General features: G+C 37.3%; 2 protein-coding genes and 1 non-coding gene across 3 annotated transcripts; 2 read left to right on the top strand and 1 right to left on the bottom strand.

The window, feature by feature from the left end:
* The first annotated feature begins 1,196 nt into the window (after window positions 1-1,196).
* On the top strand, window positions 1,197-9,738 carry LOC126704897 (factor of DNA methylation 5-like). Its single transcript, XM_050403885.1, has 7 exons — window positions 1,197-1,386; window positions 6,269-7,171; window positions 7,768-7,949; window positions 8,179-8,259; window positions 8,336-8,623; window positions 8,791-9,006; window positions 9,514-9,738. Exons 1-7 carry the CDS (start codon window positions 1,197-1,199, stop codon window positions 9,736-9,738), a joined length of 2,085 nt encoding a protein of 694 aa, XP_050259842.1.
* Window positions 9,739-13,887: 4,149 nt separating this feature from the next.
* Window positions 13,888-15,487, bottom strand: LOC126715598 (probable CCR4-associated factor 1 homolog 7). Its single transcript, XM_050416288.1, has 2 exons — window positions 15,239-15,487; window positions 13,888-15,052 (listed from the first exon to the last, which is right to left on the bottom strand). Exon 2 carries the CDS (start codon window positions 14,982-14,984, stop codon window positions 14,160-14,162), a length of 825 nt encoding a protein of 274 aa, XP_050272245.1. The 5' UTR covers window positions 14,985-15,052; window positions 15,239-15,487; the 3' UTR covers window positions 13,888-14,159.
* A 2,984-nt stretch (window positions 15,488-18,471) lies between these two features.
* On the top strand, window positions 18,472-18,545 carry TRNAT-AGU (transfer RNA threonine (anticodon AGU)). Its single transcript has one exon. It is a non-coding gene; the product is annotated as a tRNA-Thr (tRNA).
* The last annotated feature ends 1,668 nt before the right edge of the window (window positions 18,546-20,213 follow it).

Consider the following 20,213-nt stretch of genomic DNA (forward strand, 5'->3'; position numbering starts at 1 on the left):
GAACAGGTCCGGGTACATCACGTCGGCTCCGCTTCCTTGGTCTATCATCACTCTTTTTACCAAGAACCCGCTTATTCGAGCTATTACTACCAACGCATCATCATGAGGTTGGATCGTCCTTTATAAGTCTTCTTCGCCAAAAGAGATGGTTAGCCGACCAACTTTCATCCTCTTCTCGGGTGATTCTCCTTTTGTGCAAGCCACTGTCAGTACCCCTTTAGCTGCTGCTGTATCTCTCGGGGCAGCGTGGATGACTTCGATCACTCCCAGCGGTGGTGGGAGGGGATTCCTTCTCTACTGAACACCCTGGCCGGAATTTTGGTTAACGGAGTCCACTACAAACTCTTTCAGATACCCCGCTTTTACTAACTGCCCAAGATGATCTTTCAGTACCCGACACTGCTCGGTGGTGTGCCCTTTGTCCCTATGGTATGTGCAATACAAGTTTTGGTTCCTCCGAGATGGGTCACCCCCCATTTTGTTCGATCACTTGAAGAATGATTTGTTCTTAATCCGATCTAGAATTTTGTGCACAGGTTCTTTGAACGCCACATTAACTCCCTCAATTTGTGCCTCTGGTTCTTGCATCCTGAAATCTTTTTTCGGTCTTGCTGGGATAAAGCCCTGCCGAGATCTCCCGAGTAACGGGGCTTTCCCCTTATTTTGTAGTTGATCGTCTTCCAGGCATTTATACTCCTCAATACGCCTCATAAGCTGCCTTATATCCTCGGGAGGTCTTTTCGTCAATGATTCTCGTAATTCAGATTCTTCGGGGAGCCCCATCCTAAAGGTGCTTGCCGCTATCTTCTCATTTCCTCCACCGATCTCGTCGTAGAGTTCCCAGTACCGGCTGGCGTAACTCCGAAGGGTTTCACTGACCCTCATCTTTATGGAAAGTAGCGCATCCACCGGCTACAGCACTCGGCTGCATGTCACGAATCTACTGTCGAATTCTTGAATCAGCTCGGCAAAGCTACAAATGGAGCCTTTTCATAATTCGTTGAACCATCTCAGGGCCATGGAACCGAGACTGGAGGGGAATACCTTACACATCAAGGCATCATTGTGTGCATGCAAGGACATCATGTGGATATAATGACTGACATGCTCCATACGGCCCGTCTTCCCGTCGTAGGAATTGAATGGCGGTCTTGTGAATATACTTGGCATAGGGGCCCGTTCAATTTCGTCTGAGAATGGTGACCAAGCAGCCCTTCGTAAGGCTCGGCTCATGGCATCCATGGCAGCACTGTGGGGTCGCTGTTCCTCTAGCGAATCAGACCCTTGGTCCTCGTATCCATGTGAACGCGAACGATTCCGGCAGTGACGTGTCTCTCAGGAATGTGAGTGATTCCTACGCCGGTGTGATTCTTGAGAGGGTGATCGGTTTTGGAATCGTCGTGTACCGGATTGGCTAGAGCTCTCTTCGCCTCGATCTCCCGTGCTATCATTTCTCCTTTGCCGGTGGTGGCGGTCCCTTTCTTGGCGTCGACCCCTTGCTTCCAGTTCTAGATCCATCATCAGTCTGCGCAACCGCTCCAGCTCTCGGTCTCTGTCATCATACTGCCTGTGTCCCGAGACACCCGACACCATTCGGCGGGTCTGATCCGACCCTTCTCCTAGGCCAAACTCTTCCTCTCCTCGCAGGCGCTCCCTATCCTCGCGCCTTTTCTGTCTTCTTTCCCGCCATGTGGACCCCCGAGAAGATCCCATGGAACCGCTCTCAGCACGCCCTCCTGAATGTCGTTCGGACATTTCCCTTATTTGAGTCTCAATCGAACCACAGCTTTGTAGGAGAGCCCCACGATGGGCGCCAATTATGCAAGCCTAAAACGAGACTGTTAGGCTCAACCTCACTTGGGCTCACAATTTATTTGTAAGGTGGGCTTCAAGATTTCCTACTTTGAGTCATTCTCGGCACAGAGACTCAAAGTAATATTCCTCCCCCCTCTAAATGACTGTTTTCACTCCTTTTTTCTGAACCCCTTCATCCTCCCCAACTTCTGCTATTTATAGCTTAGGTTAGTGGGGAGATCATGATTACTGCCATCGCTAGTGCAATTGAAGGTCCAATATTATCTGTTTTAAGTGGGTGTTTAGGTGAGAGTGGGATGTAACAATTATGGCCTTGGAACTTGGTTCCAGTTCAGGCGAATCTGCTCGGTAATGATGTTCCCCGAGCATCCCATAACTTGCCCGGACAGGGTTTATATGATTGTTCGGGAGGTTCTATGCCAAGCGTAGCTCAGGATCTGAGGCCCAAAACTCGTTCTTTATGAAGGCAGTTTCAAGAAGGGTTTAGGGCGATGGGGTCATTCCATTGGGCCTGAGCCCAGGGCCCATATGGGTCTTGGGATCTCGGTGCCGCACATGAACGTTGGCTGAGGAGCATGGAGAAAGTATCTCCCATACTAGATGTTCATAGACTTACATGTCAGTGAGACATGTGATGAATCTAGCTTATCAACCACTTGCAATTGCGGCCAACAATGTCAGCAAAGGAATTGTTAGGTGAACGTTGGCTGAGGAGCATGGAAAAAGTATCTCCTGTACTAGATGTCCATAGACTCACATGTCAGTGAGACATGTGTCTCACATGTCCGGCGCATAAAAGATTTTTCCAAGGAGCATAAGAACAACCACGTCTGCACCTCAGCATAGATGACAAAAGAATAGTATATATTACTACCAACTTTAGATTGCCAATATTAGATCATGAAACATTGAAAGCTTTTTATGGTGTAAATGTTACATAGTCATGTCAATTTCTTGGGCACCAAAAGCATAAAAGTTGGGTTTGAAAATTTGCATTTGGCAACTTATCAGTGATTGGTATGCAATCACTCTCCACGTGAAATCACTATTACTATCATTTTTATTGCCCATCAATTACAGTTGTGTGCCGATAAATTATTTGAGACTTGAATGGGAAGAAAATCCTTTTAAAAAAGGAAAGAAAAAGAAGAAAATTCGGACAGATCCAGCCTTAATTTTGTCAAGAGAAAGCTCTATCCCTTCAAAAGTTGTGCCTTTTCGGTCTACCCTTTATGATCATTTCTTGAATTATCAGAAATAAAACCATTTAAGTTCAAATATCCTACTTAACCATGAGACCGAAATAACCACTATTAATTACACGTTCTTTGGCACATGCTTTAGCCATGAGAGCAAGATTGTCATTTCCTATTCAATTTGGTTGGAATTTGTTCCTCCGGACATTTTTAAGCTTTATGTATCTGATTTTTCATCAATAAAATAAATTGGCCAACCGGCCTGCTTCTCAAAAAAAAAAAAAAAAAAAAAAAATACATGTTCTTGTCTTTTTATCACTGCTTTCTTTGTAAAAATAAACAATTTAAATTTTATTGCGGGAAAAATTTTTGTTTACACCAACCAATTCAATTTGATCGTATTAGACAATTTATAATTGAAAAATATGTTTACGAGAAATGATATATCTACAACATTTTCATAACAAATCATATGTGGCAAGTTGTTACAGGTTATTATTGGTGGAGTAGAAAAGTAATTTCAGTGGTAGACTTAAATTAGAACTAATAACAACTAACTATTTATGATTTGTTGGGAAAATGTTGTGGATGTAACATCTCTCATATGTTTACTTAAAAGATACAACAAAATCATACCAATGAGCCCTAAAGCGTGAATGGTACCTCTGCTTAGCGTAGTAAACAAGTTGACCCAAGTATTGAAAGTTTAAGATTGTTAATTTAATTTATATTGAACACAAGCTGTGCTCGAGTGTATCAATAAATGAGATTATATATTTAAGATCTCAAGCTCGACCTTGCTTATGAGCCTAGCTACCTAATTAACTTCTTATTTTCTCGTATATAGTAAACACTACAACTAAAATTTGTTACCCCTTTACATATATATGTTAATAATTAATAACCAAATTATATTTGAACTTTATTATTTGAGTTAATTATATATAATGATTTCCTATTATGAGCTTATAAAATTATATTCAATAACATTGTATTGTTAAGAATTATATATGAATTATTATGAAATGGATTATTTTTATTACCAATAATTTACAAATAATAATTGGATATTTTATTAGCTTTGTAGCAACCAAGTACAAGACTTCTGGGCCTTAGGTCACTTGGGCTCACAATTTATTTGTAGTGGGCTTAAGGATTTCCTACAATGGGTCGTTCTCGGTAGAGAGACTCAAAGTAACACTCAATTGATACTCTCTCCTTGACTGTTTTCTCTCAATTTTTCTGAACCCCTTCTTCTCCCAACTTTCTTCTTTTTATAGCTAAGGTTAGTGGGGAGATTATGATTACAGCCACCGTTAGTGCTACTGGAGGTCCAATATTATCTGATTGAAGTGGATGTTTAGGTGAAAGGGCGGTGCAGCATTTATGATCTTGGAATTTGGCTCCATTTTGACCGACTATGTTCGGCAACTCAGTTCCCTGGGAATATCACAATTTCCCGGGAACAGTTCGTATATTTGACCGGGAACGTTTGTCCGATCACCTCTCGGAATTCAATACCCTACGCTTGTTCGTACATGAAGGAAGCTCCAAGAAGGGCGCAGGACAACTGGACCTTTCTGCTGGACCTTTGCCCAAGGCTGGTATGGGACTCGGCCCAGGGCCTGTGTGGGATTGGGCCCAGGGCCTGTATGGGACTGGGCCCAGGGCCTGTGTGGACCTAGGATCTCGGTGCCGTACAAGCTTATTTCCAAACTTATACAATCTAATCTCCCATCCATATAAGAATATTGTATATTTAAACATTTAAACATTAATACACATAAACATAAAATATAATATATACATCATTCGAGCTTCATGATCATGATTTTGTTCATGAGAACATTATTATGTTTGAGCTTGGCAAGTTAAATATTTGAGCTAACTTAGCCTTGAGCTTGATTCATTTATTAAATAAACGAACATAAACAATATTTTTACCAAGCCGAACCTGAGCTCTTTATAAACAACTAGATTTGAACCAGGAGTTTAATCCCTTGGAACTATATATAGGAAAAAAAAAACAACAAAATCTCTCCAAACTAAATAGGTCGGTTGAACTGTCATGTGTCTTTTCGTTTCTTCCCCCTTCTCTCTTAATATCCATCCAGCTTCTATGATTAATGGTCCTTCCATATCTTTGTGTCCATAACAGGAAATGAATCTCTTAATTCTAATACTAATTCTCTGATAAGTTTCTAACTTATATAACAGGTCTTATTCCTTGCATAATAAGCTATAAACCAATAGGCGATCCTTTTTACCTTGTTTAGTGTATAACTGTATATATATATATATATATATATATATATATATAATTCTAAACTGTCTCAGAGCATTCAGCATAACTGATTGGTCTCAAAAATTAAAAAAAAAAAAGCATAACTGATTGGTCTGAACTTTAGGCTTACAAATAATCAGGTAAATCGTCTATTCTTTGATTACTTAAGTGTGGTTTTTTTTTTTTTTTTTTTTTGGAGAAATTATTTTATTTATTTATTTATTATATTGTGTCTGTTGTTATCGCTTTGATAAGATAATATCACAGGTTTTGTTGAGAAACCAGGCATTTTATTGTACTGTTTGTAGTTTTTGAATGGTCCTGATTGAAGAGCAGACATCTAAAAACATTGCAGTTCACTGTAGAGGTCTGGTTGTTAAGAATTTTTGCTTCCCTAAGTAGAAAAATTATCATATTTTTTCTTAGCCATAACCTTACCTTTTCAAAATGCTCAACTAAACAGACCCTTGGTTGCATAAACTGAACAATGCACATGATATAGATTGGATCTATTCTGATAAAGCATGCCATAATATGCATTAATCATGGCATTTCCAAGCACACTACCAAATTTAAAAGGAAAAAAAAAATGCTTTCAACAATGTCACCAACATGAGAAAGACTAAACCAATTGCACATTCATCTGATCATAGATGACATGCCATGACCTAAGGAAGCACTAGTCACATCTGTGCAATACCCCAAAAGAACTATTCAAGTTACAATTAGAACTTGATTCTCAAAAAAAAAAAAAGGTTACAATTAGAACTCCTCATTTTTTTTTTAAGGGAAATTAGAACTTCTCTTAGTCACTTATATAATCAATTTGACCTAGTAAACACTTGACTTGATATAGCTCATGCCTACACAACACGCACTTATCCAACCATAATCCTTATCACATGAAATCTCATTCCATCTCAAAATTCCTGTTTGTCAATTTTTCAGTTTTCCTTTTCATATTCATGGACAGGTTTGATGGGCAGCAGTTCAGAACAGTCAGATTTAAGTGATTCTGAGATAGAGTACTACTTAGAGAAGCCGTATAAACAGCTGAAAGCTGGAAATTACATAATCCAGAATCCAAATGCCACCTTTAGATGCCCTTTCTGTGGGAAGAAAAAACAGGAATATCGTTACCATGAACTTCTTCAGCATGCCTCTGGAGTAGGAGCAGGCTCAGCTAATAGAAGAAGTGCAAAAAACAAGGCAAAGCACCTTGCGTTGGCAAGGTACTTGAAAGAAAACCTTGTTGATGATTCACATTCAACACTGTCTAAGGCTGAGCCAGGACATGTCATTGAACAGCTCAAGCAGGATGAACTCTTTGTCTGGCCTTGGAAAGGAATTGTTGCTAATATACCGAGGCAGCAAAAGCATGAAAAAGTTGTTAATGAAAGTGTGCATTGGCTGAGAAAGTTCATTCAGTATCAACCTGTAGAAGCCCAAGTCTTATGCAGTGACCAGGACATTTCAGGGTATGTCATATTAGATTTTGGTAAAGGGTGGAGTGGACTTAGTAATGTCAGGAAATTTGATAAAGATTTTCAAGCTGTTCAACATGGTAAAAAGGATTGGGATGCTTGGAAAGAGTATCCCGGTTCAGATTTATATGGATGGTGTGCAAGTGCGGATGATTATCATTTAAAAGGGCCAGTTGGAGATTATCTCCGTGAGAAAGCCGAGTTGAAAACAGTTGCTGACGTAATGAAAGAATCAACAGAGGAAACAAACACAACAGTGGTGAATTTAGCTAAGGAACTTGATATCACAAACGAAAATTTGAATGAGATGGAGCTGAAGTACAACGAAAAAAGCATGTCCGTAAGTAAAATGATGGAAGAAAATGACAGACTTCACCAGGTTTACAATGGAGGTATCTGCCTCTAATCTTTATTCATGATTTGATAGTTAAGAGTAGAAACATTCCTACCTTTAAAGAGTCATCATCACATCTCATCATCATCTTAACGTATGCTAACTAATTTTTTTGATAAGAGTCTTACTAACTAATTGAGGGCAATATAATCAATTACTCTTAGACCACATTGAACTTCAAAACCTGCCACTTACTTTAAGTCATGTGGAAGCTGCTCAGTATGTGTAGGATGAATGTGCATAGTATCCAGTTTCCTAATTATATGAGGCAGCAACATGACTCCTATTTTGCAATGCGCCAATGCCTGTCTCTATGATAAGAAAGACACTATTAATTATTAAATGATAGCAGAAAAGAATAATATCTATTGAAAGCTAGTGGCTTAGTTGACTACAGGCTCAAGTTAGCTCTTCAAGACTCTAATTGAGCCTCAAGCCACAATCCTGTCAGAATGTATGTAGGACATTTTAGAAATACTTTTACATGTTTCATGGTCTCATGCATTCAAAGATGCATTGCCTGCATATACGAGTCTCTAGTTTATGGAAATACACATGATATTATGATCATTACGTGTCATATTCATTTATCAGAATTGGAGAGGATGCAGCGTCTTGCACAAGATAATGCTCGTAGAATTATAGAGGAGACTGAAAAGTTAAAATATGAACTAGAATGTAAGAGAATGAAGCTTGATAACTGGAGCCAACAACTGACTGAGCAAGAAGCCTTAACTGTAAGTGAAAGACAAAAATTGGAGGAGGAGAAGAAAAGGGTAATATCCTTCAGTCTTTAAAAAAAAAAAAAAAAACTCTATAATACACTAGGAAATCATGAAGGGTGCCATTCACCCACACATGCCATACTTTAAAAATTGAATATATATTAGCCTGATTATAAAATTCTCACAAATTGAAGTTATATTCACAAAGCTCAGAGATGCTTTAAAAAAAAAATTATTAGACAAAGATGCTGATTTCTTTGTTGCCTTTCATAATGTTAAGAAAAATGAGGTGCTTCACTTGGCTTCATTGTCGCATGTGGAGGCCAGTAGTAGTGTCTTGAGACTGCTTGACGAGCAACAGGTATGCAATGCTATTTATCTTTGAACAGCTTTATAAATACCCAAAAACAAAATTGACTGGAATAATACATATGCAGAGAGAAAAAAAGGCTGCATTGGACACAATGCTTAACTTAGAAAGAGAACTGGCTTCTAAACAGAAGCTGCAGTTAGACATTGAAGAACTGAGAGGGCAACTGAAGGTCATGGAGTGCATGGGAGGTGAAAATGACAAGGCAGTAAAGAAAAAGATGGAAGAGATGGAGGAAGAATTGAAGGAAAAGGTTGAAGAACTCCAAGATGTGGAAGCCTTGAATCAAACTCTTATTGTGAAAGAACGTGAAATTAATGACCAACTACAAGAGGCTCGCAGAGAAATGATTGCAGTATGATCTCTTTTCCTTGTATCCCCTATATTATAAATAATATCTTTGAAGTACTGAGAGTAAAGCCATGGTCTAAGAAATATGGTTGCAGACTTATCATATTCCCAAATCTGTGTCTTACCATGCACTTGTAAGTGACTAATTGAAGGCCTACTTCTTCACCTTAGGGTTTGTCAGGTCTCCTGAGTGGCTACACTACCATTGGAATCAAGAGATTGGGAGAGATTAATGTAAAGCCCTTCCAAAAGGTGTGTAAGAAAAGATATCCAGGAGATGGAGCATTGGAGAAGTCTGCGATTCTATGCTCCAAGTGGCAAGAGTATATTCAGAATACGGGATGGTATCCATTTAAAGTTATAGAGATTGATGGGAACAAAGCCAAGGTATCTCTTTTGAGTATCTCTGTCATTCTCTCAATGTTATAATTCAATGTTTTGCAATGGTTCTCATCATAACTTTTGCATATGCATAGCTTCTATTTTTAGAGTTGTCATCTCTAGTCATATTTAACTGCAAAGTAGTTGCTTGGAACTATAAAAGGGTGAACTTTCCAAAGATTTTATAAATAGTTTTAATTGAAACGCAGAATTAATTTATCCAAATTTGAGGTCCCTATCTAGTTGGAGTAGCATTCATACTAGAGTCAAAAAGTTAACAGCCTATGTCTGACATATTAACTTCAAAAAAAATCAATTACAACCGAATTTTGGTGCCTGAAATTGGCGCTCGTTGAGCATGCCCCATTGTGTTGACCAAAAGATGCTAATATAAAAGTATTACTGTGTAGGTTACAGAGAAATCTTTTTTGATAAGTGTAGGTTACAGAGAAATCTTAGATACATTTTGGTTCTAAGAAATAAGTTCTGTACAAATGGTTTTTCTTTATGCAGGAAATAATAGATGAAGAAGATGAGAAGTTGAGTAAACTAAGGAAAGAATGGGGAGAAGAGGTCTATATGGCTGTAGTAACAGCTCTGACGGAGATGAATGAATACAACCCTAGTGGGAGATACGTGATACCTGAGCTCTGGAACTTCAAAAAACAACGTAAAGCCACATTGAAAGAAGTTATTGCTTACATATTGGAGAGAACTTCTAAGAAACCAAGAAGGTGACCGGCAAAGGTTAGAATATATGCATCTTGTATTTCAAATTATGGCATTGCAGCAAAAAACCTAGACTAATTGCTGCTACATTTTCAATGCTAGGCAATGCACGGAGATGCCAAGGGAGTAATGAAGAAATGAATCAAAGACGTGCAAAGATGCAAAATAGGCAGGCTACAAAAGATGCAAAATAATTTGTTTCTAGATGATTATTCCTACAAAATAAAGCACTAATGCTTTTAAATGTTTGGTGGTTAGTTAATTTTTTCACAAATTGTGCCCTTCATTTGAAGATAAATGTAGTTGTCCCTTGGCTAATGAGAATGAACTTATTTTTGTAGTTGAACATAAAAGTAGGTGTGTTGTCCACGTTATGCAAATAATGTTAGAAATCCAGGCACTAAAAGAAATTATCAAAATCATAATAAGAATATTCCAAAAAAATATTGCCAATGCAAACCAATTCGATATTCTCCAGATTTCAATATCAACCTGCCAGAATGACAAAATGGCTTTATGCACAACAATGTAAAATCAATTCCATGCTTAATGCAGCTGATAGAATCCTTGGATTTCCCAATAGGCTTAATTCAGAAATGTCTTCAATTGTATGCACAGACAACTTTCCAAATGTCACGCAGAATGAAGGACATTTTGGCTTGAAAACTGGATAAATTATTGCATAAAAAATTATTCCCCACACTGATGTAGTTGTCAGATTAAACTGCACCACAAGCAGCTGAAGTATGACTAGGTCATAAAGAGCTGCAGAAAAAGTTTTTTAATTGAATCAGGTCATGGCCTAGTCTTCTTAACGGTGGGCAAAATTGAGTTTTTGTGGTTAAGGAGAAGGGAGGGACTCTTCCTACATGGACAGTAAGACTAGCTTCACTTCATGTACGATATATATTTTGTATGACATCAAGTTTTTAAAGCAAATTTTCAAGCATGTGTTAGTGTTAGGGTGTCATAGGTCAGGTTCTGTTGGGTTAAGGATCAACCTCCCAACCAATCCAATCACCTCATGTTTGACCAGTGCCAACCAAAAAGGGTGGGGTTATCAACCAAAGTGCAGCGTTGGAGTTGACAGTTCGATCACAGTTCCATTAATTACACTCATCAAGGATGTCAAAGGAGGTGATGAGGTGGAGATTGAGCAGGCTAGACGTAAGGCTCTACTGGATCTCCTAAGAGTGACGTCAATAGGCTGAGGCCGATGAGGATCAAAGAGAGTGTGGGACGGTGGTGAAGGCAAGACAGACGACAAGGTGAGGGATGGTGGTGAAGGTAAGGGGCTAACAAATAGGACTCAGTTGGGTCAGGTTCACTTGGTTGAGGGGAAGAGAACCCAAAGAGTGGCTGAAACAAGTCAGGTTTTGAGTTATAAAACCCAATTCAGACTGAGTTTCAGGCAAATCAGAATGGTCTGGGTGCGGTGGGTACTTGGGTTATTAAAACCCCTAACTTTAATACAATGTTATTGTACCTATGAGAGAATACTCACCTAAAATAAATGAGTTGGAGAGCAAAGAAGATTGTAGTCTGCTTTTTAAACCTTTTTTTTGGGATAATGGAAATTTTATAGATATTTATAATAAAAAAAATCAAGTTTCCCAAGTATATAGAGAGTATACAACTGGGGACAATACAATCAGCAACGCAAGTTTCATTAATCAGTGAAATCAATAATAGAACATATAGACTGACCACGCAAAACTGATATCCAATATAGCAAAGTTCTAAGGGAAAAAAATTTGAGATCAGGCATAGCTCTCTCTGTATCTTTGAAACTCCAGTTGTTCCTCTCCCTCCACAAACACCACATCAAGCAGTGCAGGCCAGCCATCAACAAATGACCATTCTGGTGATGCTGAAAATGACCTGGCCAACAAGCTAACAACTCCACCGGCCTTCGATATGACCCAACAAACTCCAAATAAACCCAATACCATAGACCACAATTCTATATCAATAGGATAGTGCAGTAATAGATGGTCTACTGATTCACCATTGCATTTACACATATAAGTATATAACACCAATCAAAAAGCCACACATTCCACACCAATCCAAAGGGCACACATTCTTTCTCTGTAAAATGTCAATTGTAAAAAATTTCCCTCCGTAAATTGTCAATTGTCAAAATTTTCCCCAATACATCAATGCAAACAAAGAAAGCAACTCCAGAAGGAATCTTCGGTTTCTAAGGAAAAGATTGGTCACTAATGCAAAGTAAAACCCAATAGTAACTACTTACTATAAATCCATTTTTCTTATTTGTTCTGTAGCACAATTTATCCTCCCCATTTCCTTTTACTGATGCCCCATTGATCACATCCATGAAATTCAACAAAGACTCCAACTCCTAATCCTGCACAGCTCGCATGAAATTTACATCCCAATGGAGGACCCCATTAGTAAGTTGCATAAGATCTGCCACACTTGCATCCTTGTTACGACAAATCCTAAATAACTCAGGAAAGTACATAGCAAGAGAGTTTTCCCCATACCATCAATCTTGCTAAGATTTCACTCTAGATCCATCCCCTATCTCATATTGGAGATTGCTTGACAGAGTAGATCAACCCCTTCTAATATACTTCCATAAACCATGAGAACCAAACACTAAGTTTGAACACCAGCGCCCCCCCCCCCCCCCCCCCCCCCCACAACTCACAACCATACTTCACCTCTATCACTCTCCACCATAACACATCCCTCTCAAGCCCAAACCTCCACAGCCACTTCCCCATTAATGCTTCATTAAAGCACCTCAAACTACTGACATTAGGTTCAAATTTTACACCTTTTGCTTGAAACTTAGTCAAAGCTAATAATGAAAATTTTACATAAATTTCAATTAGGTTAAAACCTTCCTCCACTGAGAGATGCACCTTTTGCTACTGTGCCTATCTCCTGAAACCTCTTACACTTTGATCACATATTCTTCTGCTTCAATCAGATCCCAGTGTGGTCCCTAACTAAACTACACACATTTACTAAATTTCTTAAAATCATATTTTTGACATGCTATGAATCATTTGGTAAATACCAAACCATATCCTGTTAGGCTTTTGATTCGCCTGCGAAGTTACATATTAGTTTCTTTTTCAACAAGTAAAGATTCATTCGTTGAACCAAAAAATGGAAGGGAAATACTCAAATACAATGGCAGTAATCCGGACATAGACCTAGACTAATATTGGCTGTTCCAGCCAATAGCTAATCCATCTCCAGATAATGCACGTCTTGCCAAAGAAACCTTTTTTAATAAGGTAATTTGCAATATAAGGCTTATATGTTTCTTTGGTACAATGTATCACACTTAAGGCTGCACCAATATCCAAGACCTTTAACCCTCCCAGCCTACAGCCTGAAAGAACCATGGCATTAGCAGTGATGATTGGACCATAGTGCTAAGAACCAACACAAACCATCACTAGTATCTGTGAGGATGAGAACTAAACATGAGAAAAACAAAAAGAAGACAAGTCAAGTTTAGGATAGAGAGGATGTTTGAAGTAGCGCTAAACAAATTGGGAAAAAAATCTAAAGCAATTGTACCAATGACCTAAAAATGCTGCCTATTACTGCTTTCAAGAAACAATATGCCAGCAAAATGACAATATAGGGCAATCTGAGTATATCACGCCTATATTGCCAGAATTCCACAGGAGAGATTGCATCTATAAACAAACTGAAATAAGGAAACAACGCAACAATTGCTAAACAATATTCATCCAGGAAATAATTTACAATTGTTCAAGTGGAGGCATGTGTGGTACCAGGAAAATTAGTGAAAGAAACAGATAAAAGACTATGCATACCTTAAGCCACTGTCCACAACTAAACAAATCAGTCAGCTTTGAGTAGCATCTGTACTTGGAACCATCGATCTATCCTTCAGTCTACTTCTATAACCTAGTGATCCTAAGTTGTAAAAGAGAAACGAGTTGCATGATGCTAATAGCCACTGTAAATTTAGAACACCCCAATATTATGACCAAGCCATCAAGGATCCTTTGTTACTTGGGAAGTATGACGAGAAAGAAATGAAGAAACATAAAATGGCTTCCTTTCTTATGCAATTTTTGAGAATTTTAGGCATTTTTTCGTCCCTCACCCTTTGTATGATCCAAAAGACAAAAGAGGAATAAATTAACAAAGAGAGACATTTGCATTTTATTTTTATTTTTTCTGACTTCACAATGATGCTACTGGTTTGCAGGAAATGCAAATTCTTAAATAAAGTTCATCTTTTGTCATGAATTATGGTAAGAACTTTCACTGTGAAAACTGTAAACAAAATGCACAAGAATTGCTGTAAAGGAAATGTAGATGGAAAGTGGAAACTGATACAAACATGTACTCTACAGATAGATTTTATTTTTATTATCATTTCATAATATATATTTTTTTTTTCTCTTTTTTCAAGGAGTATTCTGTCCATTCTCAACACCGAGACCATACAAAACACCAGCATATTTCTCGGTTGAGTCATTGAAGAAACTCTCCTTCAGTTTCATGAATGTACAGCAAGTAAGCAAACTATCCGAACCAGCTTGGTGACAAATACCGATTCTTTCCACTTCCAAGAGCTCTGCAAGCTTGTTCAACCCACCATGAAGACTGTTGCAGAACTTCATCAGATGCTTGATATCATAAAGTGTAGGGAAATAAATCTTGATCAGATTAAAGAACCCCACCTGGGTATCGGGAAGATTCTGGCAAGTAAGCAACTTGAGCAAGTACCCGAAATCATACCCACTATGGAAAGTAACCCAATGCACGGTATCATTTAACACAATCCCCGACGACATCAACAACTCACTAAACCGACGAGCATCAACACCCTTCTCATTGTTCTTCATGAAATCAAAACCACTCTGGGATAACAGCTCAACAGAGTCATTGGCATACACATCCTCATTGGGATTGAACTCCCGGAAATTGAATTGCCACACACAATACTTGTCAGTCCCACAAGTAGGAAGGTTCCCTTTCTCATCAGATAAAGTAAGACCCAACTGAATTAACTTCAATAGATCCACATTGGCCTTAAGGGTCTGGTAATTATAGTCATAGCTGTTCTTGAAATTCCCTATCGGTCGAAGAACAATACCCGGAAACTCAGTATCCATTGCAATGTAAGGGTAATCGTCTACGATTCCACGAATCAAAGCAAATTCATGTTCAAGATTATCGTTCCAAACGTCCCGGATGTGAATCGAATCACTTTTGGGCAAAATCGACATATTCTTTTGCAGATACAACAAAATTTGGAGCAAATGATGAAGACCCAACAAGACCAAAAACCGTAAATCTGCAAAAAGATCCCCAATAAAACAAACCCCAAATCAAAACAAGAAAAACCCATATCTTGAATAGCTAAGAAAAGCCCTAAAAAAAATCCAAGCAATACAAGCATACAATACCAGGAACACCTTAAACGAAAGATAAGAGACAAACAAGAAAATGAGAAAGAGAAACCATGAAATGAAAATCTTACCTGAAGAGTCAAAATGGGGATTTTCTCTGCAAAATGATGGGATTTTCTAGGGGATTCACAGGAAAGTCGTGGGTATATTTTGAACAAACGAGGGGTTTTGGTTTTGCAATGAGAAAAGAAGAAGAAGATAAAGAAATCGGAGATGAAGGAATGGGGCTATGGCTATCTACGGATAAAGAGGTACGAGGCCTTCCTTTGCTTACATCGTAACAGTAACAGCATGGAATGTTTGAGGCAAAGCTGGCTTCTGGTTATGTGGTCCATATATATAGTTTTTTTTTTTTTTTTTTTGAGAATTTATATATAGAGTTAAAAACCCAATTTTCTTTTCCTTCATTCATATTTTATCCCCAAGTTTTTTTTGTTTTTTTTTCCCTCTCTCTTCCCTCTCCTTTTTTTTTTTTGGTGGTATATAGTATTGGGGCCTAGAGGGTGGGCAAACAATCAAAGGACCCAACTACCTACCCGACCTAACTAGTTTCGGTCGATTTCAACATTTTGTGATGATTGACGATAGGTTAGAACCAACCAAATCTAAATTTATTGAGCCTAGTGTAAAGTTTCCCACATGGATATCTGACATATCCTACCTTATCAAAAACTTTTGTTAGTCTCTTTCCCCCCTAATTAGCATATGCTAGAATGATATTGCTCCTCTTTGATAAAGATTTCGTTGATCTTGAGTTTTTAAGGCTCGTGATCTTTGTCATATATAGCGAATATCTTGAGATCTTCATCAAATCTCCACCAGATTGTGACACCCCAAGCCCTTTCAAATCCAAAATTAGCAAAATTGCTAGTGTGACCAATCTTATTGTTGATTTTAGCTCACCAGATAGGTCGACAATTCATGTGTTAACGGTCGGCTTGATGCAACTAGGTTAGACGATGAGTTTTTCACTAAACTTAAACCTGACCAACTTAGTGTGATCAATCTTATTGTTGATTTTAGCTCACCAGATAGGTTGACAATTCATGGGTCAACGGTGGGCAGCGATTTGAGCTTTCTCAAACTTGATGCGATTGGGCTAGACGATGGGTTTACACTAAACTTAAACCTAACAGACTTGTATACACCCCTAGTGTTCACTGTCACGTATTAGTTTGATTGTTAAATTTTTTTTAGAAAATTTAAAATCGTTATTTGTATAAAATAATTAGTTTAAAAGTAAATTAGCTTCAAATAACTTATTTTCATGTTCCATGTATTATCATGATCGTCAAATAGAAATTCTTTAATTAAACCTTTACGAAGTCCTCTTTATTAAGGTATTCCTAAACAATATACCCAAAACCCTTTAAAACAAAATCAGATAGCATCCTCGATATCATCTTAAGAAGCAATACATGGCCTTGAACCTTAGTGAAAATTTTCAACTAGACAAAATCTCTCTCTCTCTCTAAAAAAAATGATTTAATTTAGGCTTGACCAAAAAAACTAACAAGTAGCAGGCCTATACCGATCTCTCTCTATACCTTGGACCACCAAGATTGAAATACTAAAGATGAAAGTCTAATTTAATTATGAAAAAAAGCCCACCGAGCTATACAGTGAGCAAAAACCTTACAACCTTTGCCTTTGTTAACAAAAGAAAATTCATTATCATCGCGCACCCTTTGTGTGATGATCACTCTATAAGTACAAGTTCTTGTAAGGTCAGCGAGGAGCAAGGGTCGAGCTTTAAGTTTCTAGAAGGGAGTTTCACACACATATATTTAAATTAGGTTAGAATATGATTTCTATCTCAAGATAATTAAAAAAAAAAAAAAAAAATTCACAATTGTAAATTTCTTTTGCTCTATTAAGCGCATCCTCCACAAGAGCCACATATGACAAGTGTGTAGAGCTTCCCAATTCCCACTTCACCAAAGGTTTGGTAGCATTCAAGGGTCGCGTCTTTCCATAATCACACTTTTAAAACCCAATTCTACGACATGTATTAGTGCAACAAAAGAAACACTCTCTTCTCCCCCATAATGAATCCCTTGCAAAGACCTGTTTTGCCCATGCCATTACCACTTGGCTTTGGCCTTTCATTCCCAAAACCCCCCATTTGATACCTTATTGTAAGTAATAGTTGCATCAAGATTGCATTTCATTTCACCCAACTTGCTAGAAGAGGCAATAAGGATTGTCCTTTACTTGTTGACTTGCTAGCACCTAACTCATTTCATACTTGCTTGAATATTTGGAGTTGAAATTATATGTGAAATTGATCATCAATATAATTCTAGGAACACAAAACACTTTACAACTATTGATGTGGCAAGTTGTTAATAGTAAATGATAAAGTAATGTAAGTATTGAGCCCAAATGAGAACCAACAAACACCTACCAGCTTAATTGTTGGAAAAATAGTATTTATAACATTACTCATAGATCATTTGTCATGTGGAATTAGAACTATGCCATTCTTCCCATTTGTTATTTATTGGAACAAATTATTGAAACAAAATTATCTAGTAATGCACTATCTTGTTAACAACTTTGTTTTGCTGCAAAAACTTGGTATGGAGGTTTCCTGGGCAGTGATTAGGAGTCTTAGAATTCGTTTGGGAACAACTTATTTAGCTGAAATTGAAAACTTTTTGCTGAAAATACTATAGATAAAGCTAAAAAATAGCTGAAATAGTACAGTGAAACCCATAAATAATATTAAAAATAAGCTGAATAGTATAAAAAATAAGCCAAATAGTAAAAAGAGCTGACTTTTTAAGCCAATGCCAAATGCAACCGTGTTTGATGCTGAAAAAAATCTTAAAATTTTATTTTATTTATTATTTTTAGTATATGTAATTTTATTTTATTTTAAATACATTTTTTTAATTTTTTTCAAAGTTTATCACTGACCTACTAATTAATTGACATGGAAAAATTAAATTGACATAACATACTTTGATTAGATCAATTAACATACATGATAAACTAATGTGATATTTAATGACCACATCATTAAATGGACGAAATGATTTGAATCCACATGCTATATAACGTTCTAAGTTATGATTAAATTTTAAAACTTTAAGAGGCAAAAAAACAAAATTACCCCAAAATGTAAATTGCAATTTAGGGAAAAAAGATCCGAGCCCTTTTTATTTGGAGAATCAAGAATGTACTCAAGAAAGTGGGCCGGGGATCTAGAATTGACTAGATGTTTCGTTAAAAAGTGACCAAACCGAATAACCATTTCGTTTTGAGAAAATGGTATAAGTAAAAGCTTTGAACACGAACTGCTTTCATAGCTCAGTTGGTTAGAGCACCCGTTTAGTAAGCGGGAGGTCTTGAGTTCGACTCTCAATGAAAGCATTTTTATTAGAGGATTTTTGAAGGTTTTGCAAAATCATCCAAAAAGTCTTCTGAGTTCTGACGTTTTGCCTCGGCCTACAACGTTTAACTGTACCCGAAAGAATGATGTTAATCGCTTGTGTTTCTCTATTTATTTCCTAATGAAACGCACATTGTACCATTTGTTTTTTTGCATTAAGATCAGAATAAACTGCAACTACAAGAGAGGTGAAGCATCACAGATTCTTGTCTTTGGCAGAACCCCATATTTTTTTTGGGCAAATCCATCCCATCCAGCTACAAATATCTTTTTGTTCATCATCTGACCTGATTAAATTTCATATATATTATTGTGAAAAAAACAAGAGAGCATTCTTCTTGTGACATCTCTATGTTATTATTTTATAACTCTATGGGAATGTATTATGAGAGGCTTTGTTCTCCTTACACTTCTGTTTCTGTTTAATAAACACGATCCTTTTCCGCCTAAAAAGTAGGGATAAAACTGGGGATTATATGTTCATTAAGGGAGAAATCCTGCCCCTCATATAGCTTGGTGTAAAATTCATTAAAGCTTTAGTTTTTGTGTAGCTTTGCTCCGAATGGTAGGGGCGAAGAGTCAGTTACCGGTCCAAAAATGGAGAGAGTTGGTCTTGGGGATGATACATTTGCTGCTAACCCAATCCATTTCAATGTCTTAATTTGTACTGGATGATACTTTTTGATTCACATTTCAGGCATTGAAATCTGTTCAAGTAGCTATTTCCAGAAAATCTCACGCATTCAGTGATCAATTCGATTATAAATAACATGGAAGCGTGTAGATTTTTTTTTATAATCACTCAAATTTTGACTCCCCATCATCTTTGAGAGAGCAACAAATCTAGGGCTCGTTTCTTCACGCGTTCAAACTAACGAAGAATGGAGTTTTAGAAAAGCTTTTTTCCATGCTTTCCAGCCTACCAACTCGGTTATCTTCTCATTTGTAGTCAATGAATGCGGACACAACTTTTAGACTTTTAGTACAATAGCGTTCTTCTGACTAATAAACCCTGAAATGCAAACTTTTCAACATCTAGTTATTCCAAAGTTGCTCAACACTTGCTGAATATTGTTGCGTTAGAGAAGAATGATATTACAAAGCTAAGACTATTAAGAAGAAAAGAAGTGATGAATTGCACCCTTTCCATAATATACCACACTGAAAAGTGATGTGAACAAAGAGTGGAAGTTTCAAATCTCAAATTCTGAATGCAATTTTAGCAAACAACACAACCATAATTGATATCTTAGCCTCGAATTTCATTTCAGCATTCTAGTTTTCTACCATGACACCAAAAACATATCCAAGGAGTTATTGATGGACAATATGCACCCCACTCCCCCTCCTGTGTATATATATATATACATACCCCTCCCCCGTGTGTGTGTATATATATATAAATGAAAACAGGAAAAATAACCGCTTTCAAAAATTTTAAAAAGACAAACATTTCAAGCAAAACAAAATATTAGAGAATGGGTTCAAACCCTAAGACAAGGCAACGTAAGCCTTTGCGCCACATGCACATTAGACTCATAGGCATGAGCGTCAAAAGACACTAAAATTGAGTCTCTGTTCTTTCAGCATTACATCCTTTCTGATTGTCCTAATCATCCTTACAATTCTTGATAACTTATTCACCTACA

The sequence above is a fragment of the Quercus robur genome, chromosome 2, assembly GCF_932294415.1.
Source record: "Quercus robur chromosome 2, dhQueRobu3.1, whole genome shotgun sequence".
Lineage (NCBI taxonomy): Eukaryota > Viridiplantae > Streptophyta > Magnoliopsida > Fagales > Fagaceae > Quercus > Quercus robur.

Bases quoted from the DNA above. Each gene is read 5' to 3' on its own strand.
- LOC126704897 (XM_050403885.1), top strand. From the start codon at position 1,197: ATGGTGACCAAGCAGCCCTTCGTAAGGCTCGGCTCATGGCATCCATGG. The intron at 1,387-6,268 runs GTTTTGGAATCG...ATTCATGGACAG, and splicing joins GATTCTTGAGAGGGTGATCG to GTTTGATGGGCAGCAGTTCA. The intron at 9,007-9,513 runs GTATCTCTTTTG...TTCTTTATGCAG, and splicing joins TTGATGGGAACAAAGCCAAG to GAAATAATAGATGAAGAAGA.
- LOC126715598 (XM_050416288.1), bottom strand. From the start codon at position 14,984: ATGTCGATTTTGCCCAAAAGTGATTCGATTCACATCCGGGACGTTTGG.